General features: G+C 65.5%; 2 protein-coding genes across 4 annotated transcripts; one reads left to right on the top strand and one right to left on the bottom strand.

The window, feature by feature from the left end:
• On the top strand, positions 1-16645 carry DCAF8 (DDB1 and CUL4 associated factor 8). Of its 3 annotated transcripts, XM_063357524.1 has the most exons (14): positions 1-147; positions 1401-1458; positions 6575-6645; positions 6729-7402; positions 8085-8225; positions 8559-8653; positions 10447-10557; positions 11928-12000; positions 12775-12832; positions 12978-13085; positions 13589-13719; positions 15806-15925; positions 16023-16139; positions 16309-16645. In XM_063357524.1, the coding sequence occupies exons 3-14, from the start codon at positions 6597-6599 to the stop codon at positions 16420-16422; spliced, it is 1791 nt and encodes a 596-aa protein (XP_063213594.1). In that variant the 5' UTR covers positions 1-147; positions 1401-1458; positions 6575-6596; the 3' UTR covers positions 16423-16645. The 3 variants fall into 3 exon arrangements, with proteins under 3 accessions (XP_063213594.1, XP_063213596.1, XP_063213595.1); XM_063357525.1 differs by lacking the exon at positions 1401-1458 and having other exon boundaries at positions 22-147; XM_063357526.1 differs by lacking the exons at positions 13589-13719; positions 15806-15925; positions 16023-16139; positions 16309-16645 and adding an exon at positions 13372-13582.
• Positions 16646-18964: 2319 nt separating this feature from the next.
• Positions 18965-22308, bottom strand: PEA15 (proliferation and apoptosis adaptor protein 15). Its single transcript, XM_063357565.1, has 3 exons — positions 22080-22308; positions 20075-20230; positions 18965-19101 (listed from the first exon to the last, which is right to left on the bottom strand). The coding sequence occupies exons 1-3, from the start codon at positions 22249-22251 to the stop codon at positions 19037-19039; spliced, it is 393 nt and encodes a 130-aa protein (XP_063213635.1). The 5' UTR covers positions 22252-22308; the 3' UTR covers positions 18965-19036.
• Positions 22309-23941: the final 1633 nt, after the last annotated feature.

Below are 23941 nucleotides of genomic sequence, written 5' to 3'. Positions count from 1 at the left end.
CGCTGCCGTAAAGCGGCGCCGTAAAGCGTCCGGCTGGAGGCGGCGCACTAAAGATGGCGGCGGCTGGGCCCGCAGCCGGTGGCGGAGGAGAAGCCGGTGGCCGCGGGGCCCGCGCCTGAGCGACGGCCGGGAGCTGCCGGGAGCCGGGTCGGTGCGGGGGCCTCCCCTCCCTCTCCCTCCCCGGCGGCTCCAGCCCCGCCACGGGCCGCCCTTCCCCTCCCCCACCCGCCGGGCGGCGGGGCCGGCGCCGGGGGCGGGGCCCGCTCGGGGCCGGGCCGGGGCGGGGGGGTGGAGGACCGCGGGGGAGGGCATAGCCAGGGAGGATCCCACTGCCCCCGCGGTGTACTGGGCCTTCGGGGGCGGCTGGGGGGGGCTGGCGATACCCCCCGGGGGGGGGGTCATCGGGTACTGGGAGGTCTCTGCGCCTTTGGGGGGGTCCCTGCTGTCCTCAGGGAGTCGTTGTGCCTTTGTGGGGCGGGTCCCCTGCTGTCCACAGGGGGGCCCTGTGTCTTTGGGGGGGTCCTTGCGCTCCTCAGGGGGTCGTTTGGCATTTGGGGGGGGTCACTGCTGCTCCCAGGAGCCCCTGTGCCTTTGGGGGGGTGTCCCTGCTGCCCCCAGGAGGTTGTAGGGCCTTTGAGGGGGGATCCCTGCTCTCCTCAGAGGGTCTCTGTGCTTTTGCAGGGGGTCCCTGCTGCCCCCAGCAGGTCGTTGGGCCTTTTTTTTTTTTTTTTTTTGGGGGGGGGGCGGTCCTTGCTGCCCCCAGGACTGTCCCTGCTGCCCCCGTGGGGACGTTGTGCTTTGGGGAGGGTGGTGAGGTGGGCTCTCTTGCCCTCAGGGCTGGTTCCAGTTGCCCCAAGGGGCTCGTCAGCCCTTGGGAGGGGTCTTGGGGGTCCCTTCTGCCCCCAGTGTCGGTCCGTTTTGCCCCCGGGGTGTCACCGACCCTTCCAGGGAGTACTGGGGGGACCCTTCTGTCCCCAGGGCTGGTGCTTGTCACCTGTGTGGTGTCATTGTCTCTTTGGGGGGATGTTGAGGGGACCCCTGCCGTCCCCTGCTGTCCCCAGGGTGTTGCCCTGCCTCGGGGGGTGTTGCTGAGGTTTCCCTCCTGCCCCCAGGGCTCCTTCCCTGGTTCCCCCATGGTGTCACAGTGCCGTGGGGGGGCCCTGGTGGTCCCTTCCAGCCCTGGAGCTGGTCCTGCTGCCTTGGTCATAGCGGGGGAGCTCATCTGAGGGTCCCTTTTGCCCCCCCCGGGTCCAAACCTCGTTGTCCTTGGGCCTTCCTCACCCTCTCCCTTCCAGGACAGTCCTTGTTGTCCCTTGGGGGGGTCCCCAGGGAGCGGGGGTCCCTTGGGCAGGTGCGGCCGGACCCTGCACTGCCAGGCTTTAACCTGTTGTTTCCGTCAGCTGCCAGCGAACCTCCAGCCCCGGCCTCGCTGCCCGCGGCACCGTCGCCGCCGCGCAGGTGAGTGGGCTACCGCGCCTCCGGCAGCGCTTGCCTTGCGTCCGTCTGTCCGTGCTGCGGAGGTGGAAGTTTGGGCTGTGTCTGCCTTGGGCTCCTTCACGAGGCCGAATTATTCCTGTTGGTGGCGCGGCCCTGGGCTCCTCCGGCTGCTCCCCACTTCGCTCCTGTGGGATTTCTCCTGCTGGATGGGCTTTCCTTGGCCTTGGGATCACCAGTTCCCCCTGGGGAGCCTCCTTCATGCTGGGTGATGCCGCATGCTGAGGCGGCCAGTGCTCATTAGCCGCAGTTAATTAGGCCCTGCCCGCACTGGGAGCGTGCTCATGCTGTCCCACGAGGCACTGGGGGAGCCAGGGCCATGGGATGTCCGGGAAAAGCGGTGGGGAAGTGGGGTGCCGCGTCCCCCAGAGAGACACTGCCATGCCCAGGATGCTGCGAGCTGGGGATTCCGGTCCTCCCTGTAATTGCAAATGGGAAGTTGCTTAATTAGTGTCATCAGTAGGACGTGCAGGGCTCCTGGGTGGGTTTGTAATTAACCAACCGAACGTGGCCCGCTGGTGGGTTTCTGCCCACGTCTCGGCAAAACGGAGGTGCCCATCCAGCCTCTCCCGTGCGAGGGGCGCTGAAGGTGGAAACAGGAGGTTTAATTGGGGGGTTTAACCCCCCCGACACTGTCTCGGGGGGAACGAAGGTTCCTCCACAGCGAACAAACGAGGTTGCCTCCCTCCAGGTCTGATGAGAAAAACTTTCCTTAAATAGAAGCGGCTCAGCCGAGCCCAGCGCGACACGTGTGAGGGAGGGACCCGGTGTAAACACAGGCACAAGGCCGCGCCGGGGTGTCCTGCGGGCATCTCGGCGTGCGGGGGCGTTGGAAGCCGAGGTGAGGGGCTCTCGGTGGGTCGAAAACGCCCCGCGCTCGCTTCTGGCCCCGTTGTTTCTCCGCTTTACGTAGCCTGAACACGGCCCGGGTGCCGAGCGCCCGCGGAGCCTGGTTATTCGGGTGTTTATATAGCTATGTAAATATTTTAATGACAGATCGTTCAGGGACAGAGCGGCTGCGAGCGCTGGGTTTCCAGCCGTCAAGCGGACGGGTTGGTGACGCCGCGGCGCGTGGCCAAGTCCTGCGGGCGCTGCGGAGGGGGCACCGAGCACCGGCGCGGATGGATGGTGGATCTCGGGCGGCAGCGAGGGGATGGAGCTGGTTGCCACACGGAGCAGGGCCTGTGTCTCACCGGCTCGTGGCGTTACAGGTTGGGGTAGCGGCTCGGGATGGAAAGGATGGTCTCCTGGGCATGGCTGTTGGAGCTGCTGACCGTTATCGTGCCGGTTTGGGGGCTCGGAGCCCGGCAGGTGGTGGGATACCATGGCGGTGTGAGCCCCGGAGCTCTGTGCCGTGGGATGCTGAGCCCCGGGTGCTCGCTCGGTGGGTCGAGGCTGCTCCTGCCGCCGGGGGAGGAGGCGGCAGCGCTGTGGTAGCGCTCACAGCCCCATGCCGGTGGCCGCGGAGGCAGCCGGGAGGCTGTGGCATGCGGAGGGATATTTTTAGGGCCCTCGCAAGGGTGCCGGAGAGTCAAGCTTTGAGCATGTGAAGCTGGGAGAGCTGATCCTGTCCAGATGTTGACTCCAGGGAACTGTAAATCCTCGTGTCGGCTCCCGGGGTCGCTCCGTGCAGCGCCCTGGAACCGGGCTGGGTCTGCTGGCTCCTACCGTGTGCTCTGAAACATTGCCGCTTTGTCAGGGAGACCCGGCCTGGTGCTGGCGTCTCGGTGGCGGGCTCAAATCTCTCGGTGAGGGCTCAGGGCTCTCTGCAGGGCCCACGGTGTCCCAGCTCCCTCCGGTCCGCGCCGAGCAGCGTTCCATTGCTTCCCTCAGCCAGAGCTCTGTGGTTTGGGGAGGCGGAACCGATGCCTTTGGCGCCGTCTGCATTTCCAGCTGCCGGTAGTTCGAGCGCAGGGTTCCTTCGCGTCCGTCTGCTGCCGGTTTGTCCCTGCCCGAGCCCTCGAGCGCCGATGGCACGCTGTGCCGTGCCACCAGGCTGCTGGTCGACGCACGCTTTAGTCTCCCTGCCACGTGAACGGCTTCAGCGCCTGCGAGCGGAGCTGGTGGGTGTTTGGGGAGGCTGGTGCAGAGCTGTCGGAGCCAAGCGCCCAGCCTGGCTATCCATCGCTACCGGCACGGGCTGGCATCGCGCTCCCGGGCGTAGGAGATGGCTGTGGAGCTCGGTGTCCCCCACCATGTCCCTGCTGCTGGCAGAGACCGCGTCTGTCCCTGCTGTCCCCTCTGCTGAGGCAGATGAGGGCTTTTTTTTTTTTTTTTTTCCTCAATTCTTTTGATTTCCTAGCGAGGTTACGGTCCTCCGGTGTGGGTGGATGAGACGTGAAGTCAGGCTAATTATTTGGTAATGGATTCCTTTCCTCTGAAAGTGCGCTTCTTGTTCCTCACCTTCCTGAAAAGGGTGTTCATGACAGATCTGAATAGGTAATTTGGCAGAGGAAAATAACTACCGAGGAGCAAAGTCTAAACCCTGTTCCTTTTGTACGTGCTAAGACTTTCCCGGCCCTCGGGTTAATAATGCCGCCGAAGGCAAAATAACCGGCGGAGCGAAAGTCAACCTGTTGACGGACTTTCTGATATCGGGCGGCGGGGAGTTAAGCTGTAGCTGAGCTCCGCGGTGTTTTGAGCCTGTCCCTTACTCATCTGGTGTGACAGGCACCGCACAGGGGACGGAGTCGCCTTGCCGCGTAGAGCAGTAAATTAAAACCAGTTGTGCCCCAGCTCTTGCCCGCTCCTGCCCGTGTGTCCCCAGGGACGGACCTGGCCAGGCACAGGGCACCGTCTGCGGCACCGTGAACTCACCGGCTGAGCGAGCAGGAGTCGCCCCCGCCGTAGCGGTGAGTAATTCCCCCGCTCTCCTCCACGCTGTGCCGCCGCCACGGAGCCTTCACGTGCCGAGAGCCGCCGGCGCTGGAAGGGACGGGCTCAGCACCGCGTCTGGCTGCCGGCACGGAGCGGAGATTGGCGGGTTCGGGCAGGGGAGAGGAGGGCTGAGGCTGTGGGGCAGCCCTCGTCCCCCGCTTTGCTTTTCAGCCCTTTCCTCCCCCTCTCCACGGCGTCAGTGGTTTTAAAGCGATTCTGGTAGTGCCAGATGGGGAATAGTTAAAAGTGAAACTGCAGAAAAAAACACTTTTATCTTTTCCTTCTGCGCTACTACTCTCCTTTCTGAGCGAGCGGCTGCAGTCGGATGAAGCTTGCCGGTGTTTTCACTCGCATAAACTCGGTTTCCTTATAAACGCTCCTACGCTCCAAGAGCTTTTCTTGCGTTTCTGCTGCCCAGGCCCTCCCCGGGCGCCCCCGCGGCCCCGTCAGGTGGCGGCCCCTGCTCCGTCGCGCTGCAGCCGAACCTGTGGGTCGGCAGCTCCGGCGAGCCCCGTTTGCCTCCGAAATCGCTCGTTTCTTAGAGAAAAGCCGTGCCCAGGCTTGGAGTGGCAGTGACAGACCCAGCCTGGGCAGCGCCTTTCGCCTTCTTTGGCTCTTCGGGGCTCCGTTGGTGTTAATTCCCAATCTAACGAGGATTAGCCTCCGGAGCGGTTGCCGTAATCGGAGTTAATGATGTTCTGGCTTCAGCTTTTCCCCGTGCGTAAACTGGGAACTTTTAGCAGGCTCCCTGACACCGGTTGAGAGCAAGCAGCTAAACCAAGTAGAAAAAAAAGTCTGACTAAAAATAGAAGGAAAGTAAAGAACGAGCAAAGCATAAATAAAATGTTAGGAGTTGGGTTGTTTTTTTTGGTTTTTCTTTTTTCCCCCCCTCCACCTTGGCAAAACCTCTGCTGTTCGTGATTCGTGACTCCGGCTCGTTTTCCTCCCATGTCTCGGTGTAACCCGGTGAGGCGGCTCTGCCGGCAGGTGCCCTCACCGAAAGCCACCTGTGGCCACCAACAAGCGATGGGCACCGCCGTCCTGGGGGTGTTTGCAGCCCCCGGGCCCGGAGGCAGCTCTGTGCCGTGGCCGTGACCCCGTGGGAGTTGCCGCTGCAGTGGAGGGGGGCCGGGGCTGCTTTGGATGCCGTCGCTCCTACACCCCGTCATTCCCCGCCACCGCCAGCTCCGACGCAAGGGCTGGGAAATGCCCAGGAGCCAAAAATGCGCTCGCCTTTGGTTTTCCCTGCGTTGACGAGGAATTGGTGAACCTCTGCTGGAGCAATTGGGAATGCCAGGAAGCTCCTGACCTGGTCGCCTGGCTCTGGCCCGGAGAAGCGGAGTTGTTGGGGATGCCAAAGGCCAAAGCTTGTTTTTGGGGGTGCCAAAGGCCAAAGCTTGTTCTTGCCGGGAGACCGGGAGCGCTGGCTGGGCATCCAGGGCTGCTGTCCTGTCCGTGGCGTGGAGGAAAATGGTCCCTCAGCGATGCTGGGTGGATTTTGCGCGTGGGAAGGTGTTTAAAAATCTGCCGCTGGGGTTAAAAAAACCTCTTGAGCAGCTTTTAAGCGGCAGCCTACGGGCTGCAGGTGCCAAGATGTTTCTCAACGCTGTGACTCGCTCCTCCCCAGCCACCTTTCCTCCTCCGCCTGTCATCCGAGTCCCGCTCCTGCCTCCCTGCCCGCCCTGAGCCAGGGCCGTGTGCCGGGCGGCTGCTTTGCCGTAGCAATCGCTGGAGCCAACACCTCCTCCTCCCCCTGAGCCGGGTCGGAGATCGCCAATGGTGAAGCGGCCCCTCTTATTGCAAGGGGTGAAGCGGGTGAAGCTGTCCCGCAGGCAGGAGGACAGGCAGGATGACGGCCGCAGGTCGGCTTCCCCGCCAAGTCGATGGCGTCTGAGCACATTTAGGGACTGGAGAGGAGCTCGGGGGTTGGTGGCGAGCAGCCGTTAGCCAGCCGTGGAGGAGGCCGAGGGGTGTTACCGTTCGCTCTGCTGATGAGCTTTAGTTGCTGTGCACGCTCGCGGGCATCGAGCGTGTCGCCGAGCCTGCAGCCACGTGCGTGCCGCGTTCCTCTTGGAACACGGCGCTCTCCAGACATGCCCACGACACTCCGCCACCGCGGGGGCAGGCCAGCACATCCCCGTCTCGGCAGACTAGCCGTGGCAGGGACGCTCCAGCTCCTGCTCTCTCCCTTTCTCACACGCAGGGGGAGTGCTCTGGAAAACGCCATGTCGGATAAAGGGAGCAGCATGGAGGGGAAGACGGACATAGTGAATGGTAAGGGTGCCGGCAGGGGACCGGTTTCCCCGTGCCTGGGGTCTCCCGCTGGGGAGGCTGACGGCATTGTCTGCACCACGCAGGCAGCTTGTCCAGCAGCCCAGAGGAGATGTCAGCCGAGGAGGGCCGAGAAACCTCCTCCGGCATCGAGGTGGAGGCCTCCGACCTCAGCCTGAGCCTCACGGGGGACGACGTGGGGCCCAACCGCACCAGCACGGAGAGCCGGGATACGGACACGGAGAGCTCGGGGGAAGAGAAGGACTCTGACAGCATGGACGACACGGGCCACTACTCCATAAACGAGGAGAACCGGGCCCTCGACCGGTCGCATTCAGAGGAGGAAGAGGAGGAGGAGGAAGAGGAGGAGCAGCGGTCCCACCGCCGTGCCCAGCGCAAGCGTGCCAACCACGACCAAGACTCCTCGGACGACGAGCAGGCCCTGGAGGACTGGGTGTCCTCGGAGACCACGGCGCTGCCCCAGCCCCGCTGGCAGGCGGTCCATGCCCTCCGGGAAAGGGAGCTGGGCTCCAGCTCCCGCTTCGTCTACGAGGCCTGCGGGGCCAGGGTCTTTGTGCAACGCTTCCGCCTCCAGCACGGCCTGGAGGGACACACGGGCTGCGTCAACACCCTGCACTTTAACCAGCGCGGCACGTGGCTGGCCAGCGGCAGCGACGACCTCAAAGTGGTGGTGTGGGACTGGGTCAGGAGGCAGCCAGTGCTGGAGTTCGAGAGCGGCCACAAAAGCAACGTCTTCCAGGTGAGGAGGGCGCGGGGAGGGTCCTGGGAGGGCTGGGGCTGCTAGAAGATCCCCCGGGGTCAGGGGGGATCTGTAAGCACCTAATTTCAGCTGGAGGATGCTGCACGGGGCGGGAGAAACGTGTCGTTAGAGCTAAGGGCTGTGGGAGGAGCCTGCCCGTGGATGCTGGATGATCAAAACCCACTGTTTTGCCCTAAAATCCACCGTTTGGTGGAGCCCCGGCTGGGTCAGGTGCCCCGCAGAGCCTCCCCAAGCCAGGGTTTGGCCGCTGCTGCTCCTCCGGCCCCGGTGAGCAGCAGGTCTGGGAGCAACTGTGGGCAGGAGACGTGTTCGGAAGAGGCCGTGCTGTGCCATGCCGCCCGGAGCATGGGCAGTGCAGCGGCTCTGCCAGCGCCAGAGGGACCCAGAGGGCCGGGCACTGCTGCCACCGTGGCACAGCTCACGCTTGGAGGGATGCTGGCACCATCCCGGCTCTCTGTGCTCGCCAGAAAGAGCCAGGACGATCGTTGGGAGAGCTCGGCCCATCCAGCCGAGGGTTTGCAGTCACTGCCCGCCGCTCTGAGCATCCTTGGGGTCTGGCAGGGGTGCTGCCCTCCGTTTCTCTCCTCTTTCACCCCGTTTTCCTTCCGCGCATACGCTGCCCCGGTGTTTGAAAGCCGTCCCTCCGCTTGTTCTCTTCCAGGCCAAGTTCCTCCCCAACAGCGGCGACTCCACGCTGGCCATGTGTGCTCGGGACGGCCAGGTCCGGGTGGCCGAGCTCTCCGCCACCCAATGCTGCAAAAATACCAAGCGCGTGGCACAGCACAAAGGAGCTTCGCACAAGGTGAGCCCAGACCAGCCCGCGGAGGGGGTGGGCGGCAACTGGGGGAACCCCGCGAAACACCCCGGGGGCCGTCCCGGCTCAGCGGCCGCCAGAAATCGTGAAGGCAGAGCCGCTGCCGTGGAGGGATCGATTCTTAAACGCTTCTTGATCATCGCTCTCACCTCTGAGGGGTGACGAGGAGGGTCTCTGTGCCCTGCAAAGCGCTTGGCCGCGGGCGTAGAGGGCTTGGTGCTACGCCGGCTCCTGTTAATAGCCGGTGGTTTACTGGGAGAAAGGGATCTTGCCACTGTGTTGGGTAGAAAGGGAACCAATGCCCGAGTATTTATCTTCCAGCTGGCCCTAGAACCGGATTCTCCATGCACTTTCCTATCGGCAGGTGAAGATGCTGTAGTCTTCACCATTGATCTGAGACAAGACCGGCCCGCCTCGTGAGTATTTCCCAACCCGCTCCCGCTGCCAGGACCGGGGAAGCTCCGGAGGGAGATCCCGAGGGGGCTCCCCCTGCGAGCGGGCAGCACTCGGCTGCGTAGGGCTGAGGGTCCCGCGTGTGCCGCCGTGTTCTCATGGCAGCGCGTGCCTGTTCCATGGGCATAAAGTGGGAAAACAGATATTTTTTTTTTTTTGGGCTTTTGAGCAGTGTTGCCTTCCCTGAGGCGCACGCTCGGACCAGAGCGCTTTTGGGTGGCTGGTCATCTTGCGCGAGGATACGGATACGAACCTTGCTAATTAAACAAGTGCGTTTTGAACTCTCATCCTCCCCGGGAAGGGGATGTTCAGATAGGAAACGGCGATAGCGCCGGTGCGGCAGCTCCCTGCTGCCGCGGCTGCCAAAAACTGCCCATCCGGCCCCCGTTTACCCGTCCCGGGGGCAGTGCTCGGGGTCCTGCGCTCCTTCGGCGCGGTGAAGTGGCTGATTAATCACGGCGCTGAAATCTCTCCAGGCTGGCAGCAGCTCAGAGCTCGCCGTTCGCCTGACTCGCTCGTCGCATGAGCGCTATTGCAGTTAATTGAAAAAAAACAATAATTAGCAAGCAGCCGGGTGGTGCGTGCTGGATCTTAACCCGTATCGCCCAGAGATCTGTCGTTTCTGACAAGCTTCCAAAAAACAAATCCGCGGCGGGCGTTCAAACAGACGCCTGGTTTTCGCTAGCACGGTACTTTTCCAGCGTAGCGGCGTATTATTTTGAAGATGATCCTGCTTAAAAACCGAGGGCTTGGGCGCTCGTCTCCCGGTGGTTTGGTTTTATTCGTGTGTGCGAGTGCTTTTGTCTACAGCCTTAAACCCATCTGTTTCGTAACCGGGACCACAAAAAAAAACCAAAAAACCTGCCGGGGCATTTCAAAACTGCCGTATTTAGTCCTTTATCCACGCTTTTCCCGCCCCGTTTTGGCGAGGAGTCTGACGGTCAGCGTGGGTCTGTCCCTCCTCTCCCTCTCTCCCCGGGTGATCCACGCCGCTGTTTGGGTTCGATGCTCGCAGGGAATTGTCACCCTGGGAGCACGAAACCGCTCCGGAGGCAGGGTTTGCGGGCAGACCGTAGGCAGCTCCCATCTTTCATTAAGCCGAAAGGTATAATTAGAAGGAAGATGAGCTTTTGAGCTCGCTCTTCCTTCTTGAGGATGCCTGCCTCAGTTTGTATTCGCGTCTGCAAAGCCGAAATATTGAGCTCCTGGGGGAGGGGGAGGCGGTGGGGATGGTGCGCGTGTGTATGTCGGATTTGGTTAAATCTGGGTCTTATTACAGCGAGGCGGGTGGGGAAAAATAACAGCAGAGCGCGTTTCTGCTCTGGAGTTAATCCGATTCTGCCCTTGCCGCTGCCCGTCCGGCTCCGTCGGGTTCGGAGTTTGGGCCTTTGAAACCCTTCAGCAGTTTCGGAGCAAAATGCCAGGGAATGATTTCACTCCACGCCGCTTGAGTCGCAGACGGAGCGTGTGCTCGCTTCAGCTGGGAGGCTGAAATCGCTGGGGCTCGGTGTGTTGGGTTGTGTGGTTGTTTTTTTTTTTTTTTTTTTTCCTGGTGGTGGTGGTGTTTTGTGGGTTTGTGGTGGTTTTTTTTTTTTTTTTTTTTTTTTTTTTTTCCCTGGGAGTGAGTAAGAGACTCTCGCAGCTCCTGCTTTTCCCATCTGGACCCTGTTTTGATTTCGAGGTGGATTTTTTTTTTTTTTTTTTTTGTGTGTGTGTGTGGTGTTGTTTTTTTATTATTTTTCCTTGTCTCTTAAAGGAAACTGGTTGTGACAAAAGAAAAGGAGAAGAAGGTGGGTCTGTACACCATCTACGTGAACCCAGCCAACACCTACCAGTTTGCTGTGGGAGGCAGAGATCAGTTTGTCAGGTGAGTCTGTGCTGGGGGGGGGCCCGGACTGAGCCCCCAAAGTGACCTTGAAGTGGAGGCTTGGTTGGTACCCCCTGAGCTCTGATGTCCCCCGCAGCGACGCTCGTGGCTTCAGTCGTTAATGCCACCCCAGCCTGTTCTCCCGTACCGGCAGGAACACAAAGGGGATTAATAGAGGAGGATTTGGATCCTTTGAGGTTTAGCCCTGGGATCCGCAGTCCGGCCTGCCCAGAAGCCGGGAGATCCTTCCCTCGGGAGCTGGCGATGCTTCCGATAAACCTCCTCTCGGTCCCCAGCCTGCAGGCAGCGCCCGGGTCGGGCATCGGAGAGGAGATTAACGCTCGGGGATGGCTCCGTATCAGCGGGACCGAGCTCCTTAAGTGACAAACGCAGCCACCCCCGGCCATCGAAACACTGGGGGCAGCCCCCGGCGTGGGACCGGGGCTGCATCCGTGTGTCCGGCTCCCCGCAGGGCGCAGAGCTCCCCCGCAGCCGGGGGATTTTAGGGTGCAGCTCATGTGGTGTCTGTTTTGGGCAGAGCCGAGTCGTGCGCGCACCCAGCCCTCCCGCTTCCCAGCTCCCCGAGAGCCGGCAAGAGCCGCGGCGTCGCCCCGCGGACGCGCGGGGACGGCTCCTCGGGGAGCAATGGGGACGCGGGGCATCGCCGCCGCGCCGGCGGCTCCCCGCAGCGCCAACCGCCTGGGTGTCTGGCGTCTCCTCGGGGCGCCGGGCACGGAAACGCTTCGCACGTGGGCTCGCGGACTGCTCACAAACAGCAGCGCCGGTGCCTCGGTGGCTTTTCCGAGAGCCCGCAGCGGTTGCTCAAAACGCAGCCTGCCCGCCTTCCCCATCTCCGCCGCTCTCTCTGTCCTCTGCCCGGATCCAAGTGCCTCCTCTCCCCCGGTTTCCCCGGCACCGGGCAGCTCCTGGTGGGCTCGTGTAGTGGGGGGGAGGAGGTTGGGGGACCCCGAGGAGCCAAGGGACAAGCGCGGCGGCGGTCACCTCCCCCTCGCAGAGCAGCCGGCGGGCTGACGGAGCCCCACGTGCGGATCGCGGCCTGCGCGCCCGCGGGCTTTGACGTTGTCGCGCGCCACCGAGCAGCGCCTGCGATGGGATGAGAGGTGACATTAAGCCGCTTTGGCCAAGACTTCTGCCAACCTGGGCTGCGCGCGGGTCCCTTGGCCGGGGCCAGAGCCTCCGGCCGGCGTCGGCGCAGGTTGTGGTTGCCGAGCTGGCTCGGATGGGGCATGGCGTGGTCGGGGAGAGCTGCCGCTCTCCTGTCCGTCCCCTCCGCTTCCTCCCCGTGCCCGTCGGCTCGGCATCCCTCCTGTCTGGAGTGAGTTGCCAAATTCCTGCCGTCCTTCCCCCAGGATTTACGACCAGCGGAAAATAGATGAGAATGAGAACAACGGCGTGCTAAAGAAGTTCTGCCCTCACCACTTGGTAAGCGGCTCAATTTCGCGGCGCGACGGGTGGCACCGGGCCGGCGGCAGGGGCGGGGCGGGGGGCTCCATCGCCGGCGTGAGAGCTCGTGGGCAGGTGGACCAGCAGAGGACATCCTACGGTGGCCATCGGCTCTCGGCCACCCGCGTGGGTGGGCGGCAGCCCTGCCGCAGCGCTGTGGCTCCGAGCAAAGCCGAGCCTGGCGCGGGGTGGGCAGATTTGGGGCGAGGGCGGGGGGACGACACGCACCGCGTCCGCTGCAGGGTGAGTGACAGGCAGCCGGGTCCCCTGCCCCGTGCCAGCCTCGCCGGCAGGACCAGCCCTCCCCCAGCTCCCGTAGCCTGGGCTGGTGCCACCACCACGGAGCGAAAGCCGCGGGATGGGCCCTGGGCAGGTCTCGGCGCCCGGATCTGCGGAGCGCTCCCTCGGGAAGCCTCGCGTAGGAGCAGCCGAGAAGTGCTCCGGCCAAGTCCTCGCAGGCTTCCTGCCTGGAAAACTGCTCGAGAGGCCGAACAAACTGCCTGGGCTTTGTTTTTTTTTTGTTGTGTGGGGTTTTTTTTTTGTTTTTTTTTTTTTTTTTATTTGACCCAAATCTTCCGCTGTCCGTAAAGTCCCATCTTGGCGTGGGAGGAGGCAGTGGTTTTATGCTCCGATTTCCCGGCCTGTGCGAAGCGCTCGTCGGTGTGCCCGGCTCTCGGCGGGCGCGCGGCCGGCATCGCCGTGCCGACGTGCTGCCGGAGGGGCCGGGAGCGACGCTGTCGGTCCTTTCCTTAGGTGAACAGCGAGTCCAAAGCCAACATCACCTGCCTGGTCTACAGCCACGACGGCTCGGGTGAGTCGTTGCCCCGCCGGCTGGGGGCCGCGTGGGGCTGGTGGGTGGCCGGGGCTGCGGGACACCCACCACCCCCCCCCCAAAGCAGAGAGACCACCCCCCCCCCCGTGCTCCCTAACGCCCCGTCTCTTCCCTCCCGCGCCAGAGCTGTTGGCCAGCTACAACGATGAAGACATTTATCTCTTCAACTCCTCGCACAGCGACGGAGCGGAGTACATCAAGAGATACAAGGGACATCGCAATAATGCCACCGGTAAGGACCGGCTGGGAGGGGTGGCGGGGTGGACACCCCCCCCCGCCCCGGCCCCCTGGCAGGCTGTGGCCCCCCCCCCCGCTGCGGTGGGCTCGGAGGCTCTCCCCGACTCGCTGTCGAGCTCCCACCAGCACCGCGTCCCGTTCTCCAGCAGCCAGCGGATCCGCGCTCGCTCCGGCGTCCCCCTCCTCGCGCCCACGACCAGGCTTCGGGGCAGTCTGGAGGCGGCGGGGGCTGGGGGAAACCGTCCCCGGAGCAACCCGGAAGAATAATCGTCTGCTTTTAGCTTATTTTTTTGCAGCTCCCCGTGTTTCGTCTTCCTCTCCAAGACCCTCAACACAAACTCTTGCAAAGAATGCGCTATTAAGTGTCTGGGGACGGAAGAGATCCTCGCCGGTAACCCTGGAAACCCGCCGGCTGCCAGGCAGGAAGCGAATTCATGGCAGGGAGCCGCTGCCCGGCTCCTGACGGCCTCGGGCTTCTTGTTTCTTTCTTTTTTTCAGTGAAAGGCGTCAATTTTTACGGCCCCAAAAGCGAGTTTGTGGTGAGCGGCAGCGATTGCGGCCACATCTTCCTGTGGGAGAAATCGTCCTGCCAGATCGTGCAGTTCATGGAGGGCGACAAGGGAGGAGTGGTGAGTCCCAGCGCCGCGCGGCCGGCTGGCCTTCGCCTCCCCGCCGGCACGAGCCGCTTCCACGGGCCCACGCCAGTTTGCCATCGCTTTTCCTGGTTTTTTTTTTTTGGTTTGTTTTGTTTTTTTTTTCCTACCAAAACCCAAGCAGGGTCCCCGCCCGGTTTGGCATCCTCAGCGTCGCTCCTGCCCAGGGAACGGCAGCGGGGCCGGCTCGGGCCGGCTGCCGAGAGCCACGGCACCGCGCAGGTCTTCTGGGGTAGGAAATCCCACGGGGATTTCACCCGGGATGCCAGCGGGGTGCTGGTCACCGAAGGCAGGGCCACGTCTGGGGATGGGACAGCCCCCCACCCCTTGTCCCCTGTCCCCACGGCGGTGGGGGGGGTTGCTGCGCGCTGCCGGGCCGTGCAGCTGCGTCCTCACCCCGTCACATCCAGGAAGGGGACGCGGCTGCACCGGGGACGGCCCCCGCGCACTGTTTCCCAGGCTCCGGCCTCGCGGCGGTCACGTCCCGGGGGGATTCTTTGCCCTGGTTTGGGCTCGGTCACAACGCGCTGTCCCGGCGCTCCGTGCCTGTCCCCAGCGGGCACAGGGCTGGGAGGGGACGGGACGTGCTGGTGGCACCCCCGGTCCTGGGTCGGGGCAGGTTTTGGGGTCGGTGATTGGGGGCCGAGGGCAGGTTTTGGGGTCGGCGTCGAGGGGACGAGGGCAGGTGGCGAGGGGACAAGGGCGGGTTTTGGGGTCAGCGTCGAGGGGCCGAGGGCAAGTTTTGGGGTCGGTGTCGAGGGGCCAAGAGCGGGTTTTGGGGTCGGTGTTGAGGGGCCGAGGGCAGGTGGCAAGGGGACAAGGGCAGGTTTTGGGGTCAGTGTCGAGGGGCCGAGGGCAGGTTTTGGTGTCGGTGATGAGGGGACAAGGGCAGGTTTTGGGGTCAGCATCGAGGGGCCGAGGGCGGGTTTTGGGGGCGGTGTCGAGGGGACAAGGGCAGGAGGCAAGGGGATGAGGGCAGGTTTTGGGGTCAGCGTCGAGGGGCCGAGGGCAGGTGTCGAGGGGCCGAGGGCAGGTTTTGGGGTCGGTGATGAGGGGACAAGGGCGGGTTTTGGGGTCGGTGTCGAGGGGCCGAGGGCAGGTTTTGGGGTCAGTGATGAGGGGACAAGGGCAGGTGGCACGGGGACAAGGGCAAGAGGCAAGGGGACGAGGGCAGGTTTTGGGGCAGGTGGCGAGGGGACAAGGGCGGGTTTTGGGGTCAGCGTCGAGGGGCCGAGGGCAGGTTTTGGGGTCAGCAGCGAGGGGACGAGGGCAGGTGGCAAGGGGACAAGAGCAGGTTTTGGGGTCAGTGTCGAGGGGCTGAGGGCAGGTTTTGGGGCAGGTGGCGAGGGGACAAGGGCAGGTTTTGGGGTCAGTGTCGAGGGGACAAAGGCAGGTTTTGGGGTCAGCGTCGAGGGGCCGAGGGCAGGTTCCTCGCTGGCGTGGGGACGGGTGGCAGAGCCCTGCCCGCCGCTCCCGCCCGAGCCCGTCCCCGCTGTCCCCCTCCTCCGCCAGCCCCACAGTCGCCTTTTGTCCGGGTGGCCACGGCACTGTGCCAGCTCCTGGCGCCTGCTGGCACCGCCACCCCCAGCCAGCAGAGCCGGATCCGGGCCGGGGACCTCCCCGACAGCTGAAGCCGGGCTCCAGCGCCCTGGGTGGGGGGTGAGGGGGGGGGGATGCAGCCCCCTTTTCCCTTTGGGTTTGCTGCCAGGGTGGGGGGTTCCCCGCTTTCATTGCACCCGTCGCCTCTCGGGGTGCCCCGTGAATGACTTGGGGGCACCCCCCGTTTTGGGGCTTGCACCCCCCATTCCCAGAGCTGGCCCATGGGGACGCTGAGGGGGGGGGGGGGGGTCCCATGGGAAGCCCTGCCAGGGCTCCCCACCTCCACTCACTGTGTGAGACCCCCCCCACCCCGGCCCGAGGCCACGGTGAGGTGCTGGAGGGCCACCGAGAGAGCTCGTGGGTGCTGGGGTTGGTCCCGGCGCCCCGTTTTTGGGGTGACACCCCCACAAACACACTTTCTCTCGCCCCCCCCCCCCCATTGTCCCCGTCCCCCCTCCCCAAGGTGAACTGCCTGGAACCCCATCCCCACCTCCCCGTCCTGGCCACCAGCGGCCTCGACCACGACGTCAAGATTTGGGCGCCCACGGCGGAGAATCCCACCGAGCTGGCCGGCCTCAAGGAGGTGAGACCCAGCGAAACGCGGTGGCGGGGGGGGACGGACCAGTTCTGGGGGCTCCCTGCAGCCCCCTAACCCACCCCCCCCACCCCCCCCTCCTCAGGTGATCAAGAAGAACAAGCTGGAGCGGGACGAGGACAGCCTCCACCACACCGACATGTTCGACAGCCACATGCTCTGGTTCCTCATGCACCACCTGCGACAGAGGCGCCATCACCGGGTAGGTGCTGGGGGGGCCCCCGCTTTGTGTGTCGTGTGTCGTCCCCCCCCCGCCTCCCCCAGCCTTTTCCCGCTGCTCCCCCAGCCCCTTCACCCCCTTTTTCTTTTTTCTTTTTTTTTTTTTTTTTTTTATTCTTTTCTCCCTCCCTCCCTCCCTCCCTCCCCGGCAGCGCCGAAGAGAGCCGGGAGCGCCGGACGGCGACTCGGATGAGTCTCCCAGTTCCTCCGACACCTCGGACGACGAGGAAGAGGGGCCGGATCGGGTGCAGTGCATGCCCTCCTGAGCCCCCCCCCCCCCGCCTCCCCACGACAGCCCCCAGCCGAGTCGGGGGGGGCAAGGGGGGGGGGGCTCCGGGCACGCGGCGTCCCTACTAACACTTTGAGCTTTGTATTGACTTGTTAAGGACCCCCCCCCAGCCCCCTTCCCTCCCTCCTCATCCTCGCAGCCCCCCCCCCTCCACACCGAGGTCCCGGAGGTCCCTCCCCAGGACCCACGCAGAGCTGGGGGGGGGGGGGGGGATGGGGGGGTGGCCTTGGGGATTTTTGTACTAACGTGGCCCCCCCCCCCCCCCAGCCCCGGTCCCCTCTCTTGCTCTTCTTGGGTGGGAGGCGGGGGGGTGGTTCGGCCCCCTCCCTCACGCTGTTCAGGGCTCCCCCCATCCCCGGGGGGGCTCCGACTCCCCCCCCCCCCCCCACCTCCTCCCCGGAGCGGGGGGGGCTGCGTCCCTTCCTACCCCCTCCCTCCCTTTTCTCCCCCGCCCCCGGGGGTGTTTGCAGAGAGATGCTTGTCTAGTTTGTACATATCAGTGATTTGCACTTGGTTTGGCCCTTCTCCGCACCCCCCCCCCCCAAACCCCCCCCCCAAGCCACGGGGGGGCAGCGGCCGGAGCCCCCCCAGGAGCCGGGAAGGTCCTTTAATATTTTCTGTTACTTTTAAGGAGATGTTTTCTTGGGGGGGGGGGGAAAGGGGGGGGGGGGGGGCAGAGGCAGAGAAGGGGGGGGGGCAGCGACGGCCAGGGCTTCCCCCTCCCCCCCCCCCGCCCCCCCCCCCCCACGTGTTAGAGGCCTAATTTTATATGTATTAAAACCAAATGGGACTTGGGCTGTTATCAAGTTAAAATTATTGTAAAAGTTTGAATATATATTATATATAAATGCAATAAAAAGCAAGCGGAGAGAGCCAAGGGCTGCGTGTCCCCTTCCCCGGGCTTCCCCCCCCCACCCCGGCCCCGAGGTGGCCCCCAGGTATCCCCAAGCCCCCTCCTTCCGGGGGCGGGGGGGGGGGTTTATATTTTGCCTGGTTTTGCCCTTTTTTGCCCTGTTTTCACCCAAACGCCCCCCCCACCTTTCACAGAAGCAGGCGACCCTCCAGAGCAGCTTTCATCTCCATCTCTTTATGAGAGGTCTGTACACAGTCAGCACGGTCCGGGGGGGGGGGAAGGGAAATTGGGATGGGGGGCGGGGGGGGGAGGAAACAGCGAGGGGCCCCCCCCGGGGCTGGGGGACACCAGCGCATCCCCCGTCCTCCCTCCAAGGGTCTCAGCGGGGGGCGGGGGTCCCGAACAGTCATTTTTGCAACAAAAAACACTTTTTTTTTTTTTTTTTTTTTTTTTGGGGGGGGGGGCGGAATTAGTGTGGTCCCTGTCCTGGAGACAATAAATAGAAGGGGGACACACACACACACACACGGGGAGGGGACACACACACACACACACACACACACACGAGCCGGCGGCCGCACACTGCGGGTTTTAGCTTTTATTAAATAAAATATATTAACATATACTCTCTCCGGTGGGCCCCCCCGCCCCCCCCCACTTCGCTAGTCTCCCCCCCCCCAGGTTAGTAGCTAGAGCTGAACCCCAAAGACACACACGCCCCCCCCCCGCAACCACGCACACGCTAATGGGGGCTGCGCCTGTTTTCCCAGTCTGGTGCCCCCTCCCTCCCAGTATGGCACTGGGGGAGGCTGGAAAGACACACCGCCCCCCCCCCCGCCACCCCCGGCAAGGTGGGGGTTTGGGGTGGGGGGGTCCTTCCAATGCCCGGGGTGGGGGGGGTTGGGGGTCTGGGTGTTGTTTCCCCCCCCGTTCCCCCCCCCCAAATATCACCACCCTGCAGAGGGGCTCCCACTGCGTCCCCGCCATGTCACCTCCTCGTCCCCCCACCCACACAGGCCCCCCCCCCCCGCCCCGGGGCGGGGGGGGACGGACGATGGGACGGGACACGATGCCACGCTGCAGCCGTGTCCCCCCACCCTCCCCTGGGGCTGAGGCCTGACAAACTCACACCATCCTCCATCCTGCCCTGGAAGGGGTGGGGGGGGTCAGCAAAGACACCCCCCCACCTTCCCCCCCCCCCCCCCAGTCTCAGCCCTGCTGCTCGCCTCCCTCCCGACCTGCCCTGTCCTTCGTCCCTGCGCCCCCCCCCCGCCACCGCGACGCTCACTTGGGTCCCCAGCCCTGTGTCGTGTGTCCGTGTCCCCCCCCCAGCACTGGGGCCGGGGGGGGGGTTGGTCCCGGTGCCTGTCACACCCCCCCCCACAAACACAACTTGGACTGGGGGGGGGGGGGGTCCCTGTTCATGTCGTCCCCCCTCCCAGCGAGGGCTTTGTTGGGGGGGAGGGGGAAAGTCCCTGGGAATAGCAAAGCGTGTGTCCCCCCCCCGCCCCGTCACACGCACACCCACCACGCACACGCAGAGCTGCCCCGGCCCCCGCGGGGTGGGTGGGGGGGGGGGGCGTTAAGACTTTGTAGTGACCGCGCCGGCCCCCCCCACGCCACCTGCCCCGGGGCCGGAGAGGTGGCAGGGGGACACCGAGGGAGTGGGGGGGGGGGGCGGGGGGGGGGGGCACAGCCTTCCTCTCCTCCTCCTCCTCCTGCTCCTCGCCCCCCCCCCTCAGGCTTTCTTGGGTGGGGGGGCCAGTTTGATGATCTCCTCTTCAGAGGGCTGTCGGATGATGTCTGCTGAGACACAGGGGGGGGTGTCAGTGGGGGCCTCTCCCTTGGAGGGGGGGGGTGTGTCGTCCTGTGTCCCCCCCCCCCCAACCAGAGGGACCCTGTCCCTGCCATGGGGGTCCCTGCCCTGGGCGGGGGCGGGGGGGGGTGTCCTGCAATGGGGAACCCTGCTTCTGCCTGGGGCGGGGGGGGGGGGTGTCCCTGTCCCTGCCCTGGGGGGGTCCCTGTCTCTGCCCCTGCCCTGGGGGGGGGTCTGTGTCCTTGCCTTGGGGTCCCTGTCCCTGCCAGGGGGTCCCTGTCTCTGCCCTGGGGGGGGGTGTGTGTCCCTGTCCCTGCCCTGGGGGTCCCTGTCCCTCCCCTGGGGGGGTCCCTGTCTCTGCCATGGGGACCCTGTCCCTGCCCTGGGGGTCTCTGTCCCTCCCCTGGGGGGGTCCCTGTCTCTGCCATGGAGACCCTGTCCCTGCCCTGAGGGTCCCTGTCCCTCCCCTGGGGGGGGTCCCTGTCTCTGCTCTGGGGACCCTGTCCCTCCCTTGGGGGTCCCTGTCCCTCCCCTGGGGGGGTCCCTGTCTCTGCTCTGGGGACCCTGTCCCTGCCCTGGGGGTCCCTGTCCCTGCCAGGGGGTCCCTGTCTCTGCCATGGGGACCCTGTCCCTGCCCTGGGGGTCCCTGTCCCTCCCCTGGGGGGGTCCCTGTCTCTGCTCCGGGGACCCTGTCCCTCCCCTGGGGGTCTCTGTCTCTGCTCTGGGGACCCTGTCCCTGCCCTGAGGGTCCCTGTCCCTCCCTGGGGGTCTCTGTCTCTGCTCTGGGGACCCTGTCCCTGCCCTGAGGGTCCCTGTCCCTCCCCTGGGGGTCTCTGTCTCTGCTCTGGGGACCCTGTCCCTGCCCTGGGGGTCTCTGTCCCTGCCCTGGGGACAGGGGGGGTCCCTGTCCTGGCATGGGGTACGGGGGGGACCGGTGGGGGGGGGACGGTGGGGGCTCACCCTTGTACTTCTTGGCGCTGGGGATGCGGGTGAGCTTGGTGTCCACCTCGTCCTCCTCGGAGATCTTGAGGACCTGGGTGCGGTACTGCACCACCATGGTCAGCAGGTCGGGGCGGCGCGAGATCTCGAAGATGTGCTCGATGTACGACAGGTTGTCTGCGGGGACGGGGACGGGGACAGGGACGGGGACGTGTGTCGGGGCCACCCGCGCTGCTTGGCAAAGGGGTGCTCAGGGACAGGGGACGGTGATGGGTACCACAGTAGGGGACAGGAGCTGGGGACAAGGAGCAGGCAGGGATGGGGACCAGGGACAAAAACCCCAGGGGATTGGGGACTGGAAGAGGGGGACAAAGGACAGGAATAAAGGCTGGGATGGGGACCAGAGCACGGGCAGGGTCCAGGGTGGGAACTGAGGGCAGGGACAGGGGACAAGGACCGGAGCACGGCCAGCAGCAGGTGACAGAGATGAGGAGCAGGGACAGGGACCAGGGATGGGGGACCAGGACAGGGGACAGGGATGAGGGAGGCAGGGGACAAGGGACTGGGATGGGGACCAGGAGAGGGGACAGGGACCACAGGACAGGGATGGGACCCAGGGGTAGGTGACGAGGACAGGGATCAGGAGAGGGGACAGGGGGACAGGGATGGGACCAGATCCCAGGAGCAAGTGACAGGGACAGGATGGGACTAGATCCCAGCGGCAGGTGACAGGGACAGGGATCAGCAGAGGGGACAGGGACCGGGGGGACAGGGATGGGGACAGGGATCAGGAGAGGGGACAGGGACCAGGGGACAGGGACGGGACCGGATCCCAGGGGTAGGTGATGGGGACAGGGATCAGGAGAGGGGACAGGGGGACAGGGATGGGACCAGATCCCAGGAGCAAGTGACGGGGACAGGATGGGACTAGATCCCAGCGGCAGGTGACAGGGACAGGGATCAGCAGAGGGGACAGGGACCAGGGGAGGGGACCAGATCCCAGGGCAGGTGATGGGGACAGGGATCAGCAGAGGGGACAGGGACAGGGGGACAGGGATGGGACTAGATCCCAGGGGCAGGTGGTGGGGACAGGGATCAGGAGAAGGGACAGGGACAGGGGGACAGGGATCAGGAGAGGGGACAGGGATGGGGACACAGGGATGGGATCAGATCCTAGGGTAGGTGATGGGGACAGGGATCAGGAGAGGGGACAGGGACCAGGGGACAGGGATGGGACCAGATCCCGAGGCAGGTGACGGGGACAGGGACCAGCAGAGGGGCCAGGAGGCAGGATGGCGCCCGGGAAAGGCGACGGAGGACGGGGCTGGAGACCAGAACGGGATCAGGGCAGCAGCCAGGAGACGGTGACCAGGGGATGGGGACGGGGACAGTGATCAGGAGAGGGGACAGTGATCAGGAGAGGGGACAGGGAGAGGGGGACGCCGATGGGACCGGATCCCAGGGGGAGGTGACGGCGACAGGAACCGGGATGGCGACGGAGGACGGGGCTGGGGACCAGAACGGGATCAGGGCAGCAGCCAGGAGACCGGTGACCAGGGGACGGGGACGGGGACAGTGATCAGGAGAGGGGACAGTGATCGGGAGAGGGGACAGTGATCGGGAGAGGGGACAGGGAGAGGGGGACGCCGATGGGACCCGCATCCCAGGGGGAGGTGACGGCGACAGGAACCGGGATGGCGACGGAGGACGGGGGCTGGGGACCAGAACGGGATCAGGGCAGCAGCCAGGAGACCGGTGACCAGGGGACGGGGACGGGGACAGTGATCGGGAGAGGGGACAGTGATCGGGAGAGGGGACAGTGATCGGGAGAGGGGACAGGGAGAGGGGGACGCCGATGGGACCGGATCCCAGGGGGAGGTGATGGCAACAGGAACCGGGATGGCGACGGAGGACGGGGCTGGGGACCAGAACGGGATCAGGGCAGCAGCCAGGTGACCGGTGACCGGGGGACGGGGACCGGGGGACCAGGGCCACCCTGGGGGGGGGGTGGGGGGGTGTTTGTCACCTCTGTCCAGCTTGCTGTGCTTCTCCAGGAAGGCGAACCAGTGGTGGCTGGTGGCGATGGCCTCGCTCTCCTCGCTGGGGATGTCCTCCTTGCAGGCCGACTTCAGCTGCTCCAGGTCCTCGGCCGTGATGTTCTGGGCCAGCTCCTCCAGGAGGCTGCGGTACTCGGCCATGGCTGGCACCACACGCGTCACGAGCTGCCCGGCCTCAGCCCGTGACCCCCCCCCCACCCCCAGCCACACATCTCCCCCCCCCCCACCTCAACGCCACGGCGCCAGCCCCGGCTCCGCTGGCCCGTGACTCATGTGACGCTCACGGGATGTGACAGGGACGACGGCGGCGGGGGGGGGGACGACGGCGGGACCCGCCGGGCGCTGCTCACGCCTGCTTGTGCCCCCCCGCCCCCAGCCACGGCGCGGGGGGGGGACACAGACGACACGACACACCTCGCACAGGCGCCCTGGCCTCCTGCAGCCCCCCCCCCGCCCGCTCCCCCCCCCCATCGGACGGTGCTGGCTTTGCGGTGACACCCCCCCGCATCGTATGGTGTGACACCCCCCCCCCCCCAATTGCATGGTGTGACCCCCCCCCCGCCCTTTGGCGTGCACATAGAACCCCCCACCGCATGGTGTGACCCCCTTCCCCCCCCCCCGCCCTTTGCATGCACACAGAACCCCCCCCGCATCATATGGTGTGACCCCCCCCCCCCTTTGCGTGCACATAGAACCCCTCCCCATCGCATGGTGTGACCCCCCCCCAACCCTTTCCATGCACACAGACCCCCCCCCCCCCGCATCGCATGGTGTGACCCCCCCCCCCCTTGACGGCACAGCCCCCCCCCCCGCACATACTCATGACATTCGCCCCCCCCCTCCCCCGCCCCACAGGCAGCTCTGGGCACCCTGGGGTGGGGGGCGATAGGTGGCGGGGGGGGGGTGTGGGGGGGTCACAGCCTGTCCCCCATCTCCTGTTGCGCCTCGGTCGCCATGGCGACCGCTGCCACTCCCCCTCCCCACAACATCCCCCCCCCCCCCCCAGGGATGCGGTTGCCGTGGCGATCACGGGTGTCGTGTGTGTGTGTGTGCGCGCCCCCCCCCCCACCACCCCGGGTGGTGTCACCCGTGAGTGCTGGGGGGGGGGGACACACAGACACCTTGGGGGGGGGGGGACGGCGACACACACGCACAGACACGCTGCCACCCACCGCGCTGCTCCCCCGGCACGTGCACGCATGCGCACCCCCCCCTCAAACACCCACACCCCCCCACGCACACTCGTGCCTACAGCCGTAAACACGCGCCCACCCACCCCCCCCCCCGCAGACACCTGCACGAGCCGACACCCCCCCCCACGCACACGCGTGACCCACACTCACGCGCGGTGCCCCCCCCCCCCCCCCCCGCGTTGTGTGTGTGTCCGTGGTGCCCCCCCACCGGGGAAAAGGAGCGGGAGGGGCGGGGGGGGGCAGCCCAGCCGTGTCCGGCCCCTTTAAGGCCGCCGATGACTCAGCCCTTGGCCCGGACGCCTGGGTCCTTCCGGGCGGGGGGGGGGCGGGGGGGGGGAGGCGGGGGAGGTGTTGGGGGGGGGGGGGGCGGGGACCCCCCCTCTCCCCCCACGCCGTGGCCGCCTGCCCGTTCCCAGCCCCGGACGCCTGCCCCCCCCCCCCCGCCCCGCCGCGGGAGTGGGGAGGGGTTTGGGAGTGTGTGTGGGGGGGGAATGCCCCGGACAGCCCCCCCCCCCCCGCCCCAACCCGTGGGACCCCCCATTCACTCTTCCCATGCAAAGCGCCTCATGAATATGCATGAGGGGCGTGGCCCCGCGGAGGCCCATTCACAAGGGCGGGCGGGGGGCGCCTAATCCCAC

The sequence above is a fragment of the Chroicocephalus ridibundus genome, chromosome 21, assembly GCF_963924245.1.
Source record: "Chroicocephalus ridibundus chromosome 21, bChrRid1.1, whole genome shotgun sequence".
NCBI lineage: Eukaryota > Metazoa > Chordata > Aves > Charadriiformes > Laridae > Chroicocephalus > Chroicocephalus ridibundus.
This window is presented reverse-complemented; position numbering and strand designations above follow the sequence as displayed.

Excerpts from the sequence above, each read along its gene's own strand:
- DCAF8 (XM_063357524.1), top strand. The coding sequence starts at position 6,597 with ATGTCGGATAAAGGGAGCAGCATGGAGGGGAAGACGGACATAGTGAAT. Across the intron at positions 6,646-6,728 it reads GAAGACGGACATAGTGAATG|GCAGCTTGTCCAGCAGCCCA; the intron begins GTAAGGGTGCCG and ends TGCACCACGCAG. Across the intron at positions 12,833-12,977 it reads CTACAGCCACGACGGCTCGG|AGCTGTTGGCCAGCTACAAC; the intron begins GTGAGTCGTTGC and ends CTCCCGCGCCAG.
- PEA15 (XM_063357565.1), bottom strand. The coding sequence starts at position 22,251 with ATGGCCGAGTACCGCAGCCTCCTGGAGGAGCTGGCCCAGAACATCACG. Across the intron at positions 20,231-22,079 it reads GCACAGCAAGCTGGACAGAG|ACAACCTGTCGTACATCGAG; the intron begins GTGACAAACACC and ends CCGTCCCCGCAG. Across the intron at positions 19,102-20,074 it reads CAGCGCCAAGAAGTACAAGG|ACATCATCCGACAGCCCTCT; the intron begins GTGAGCCCCCAC and ends GTGTCTCAGCAG.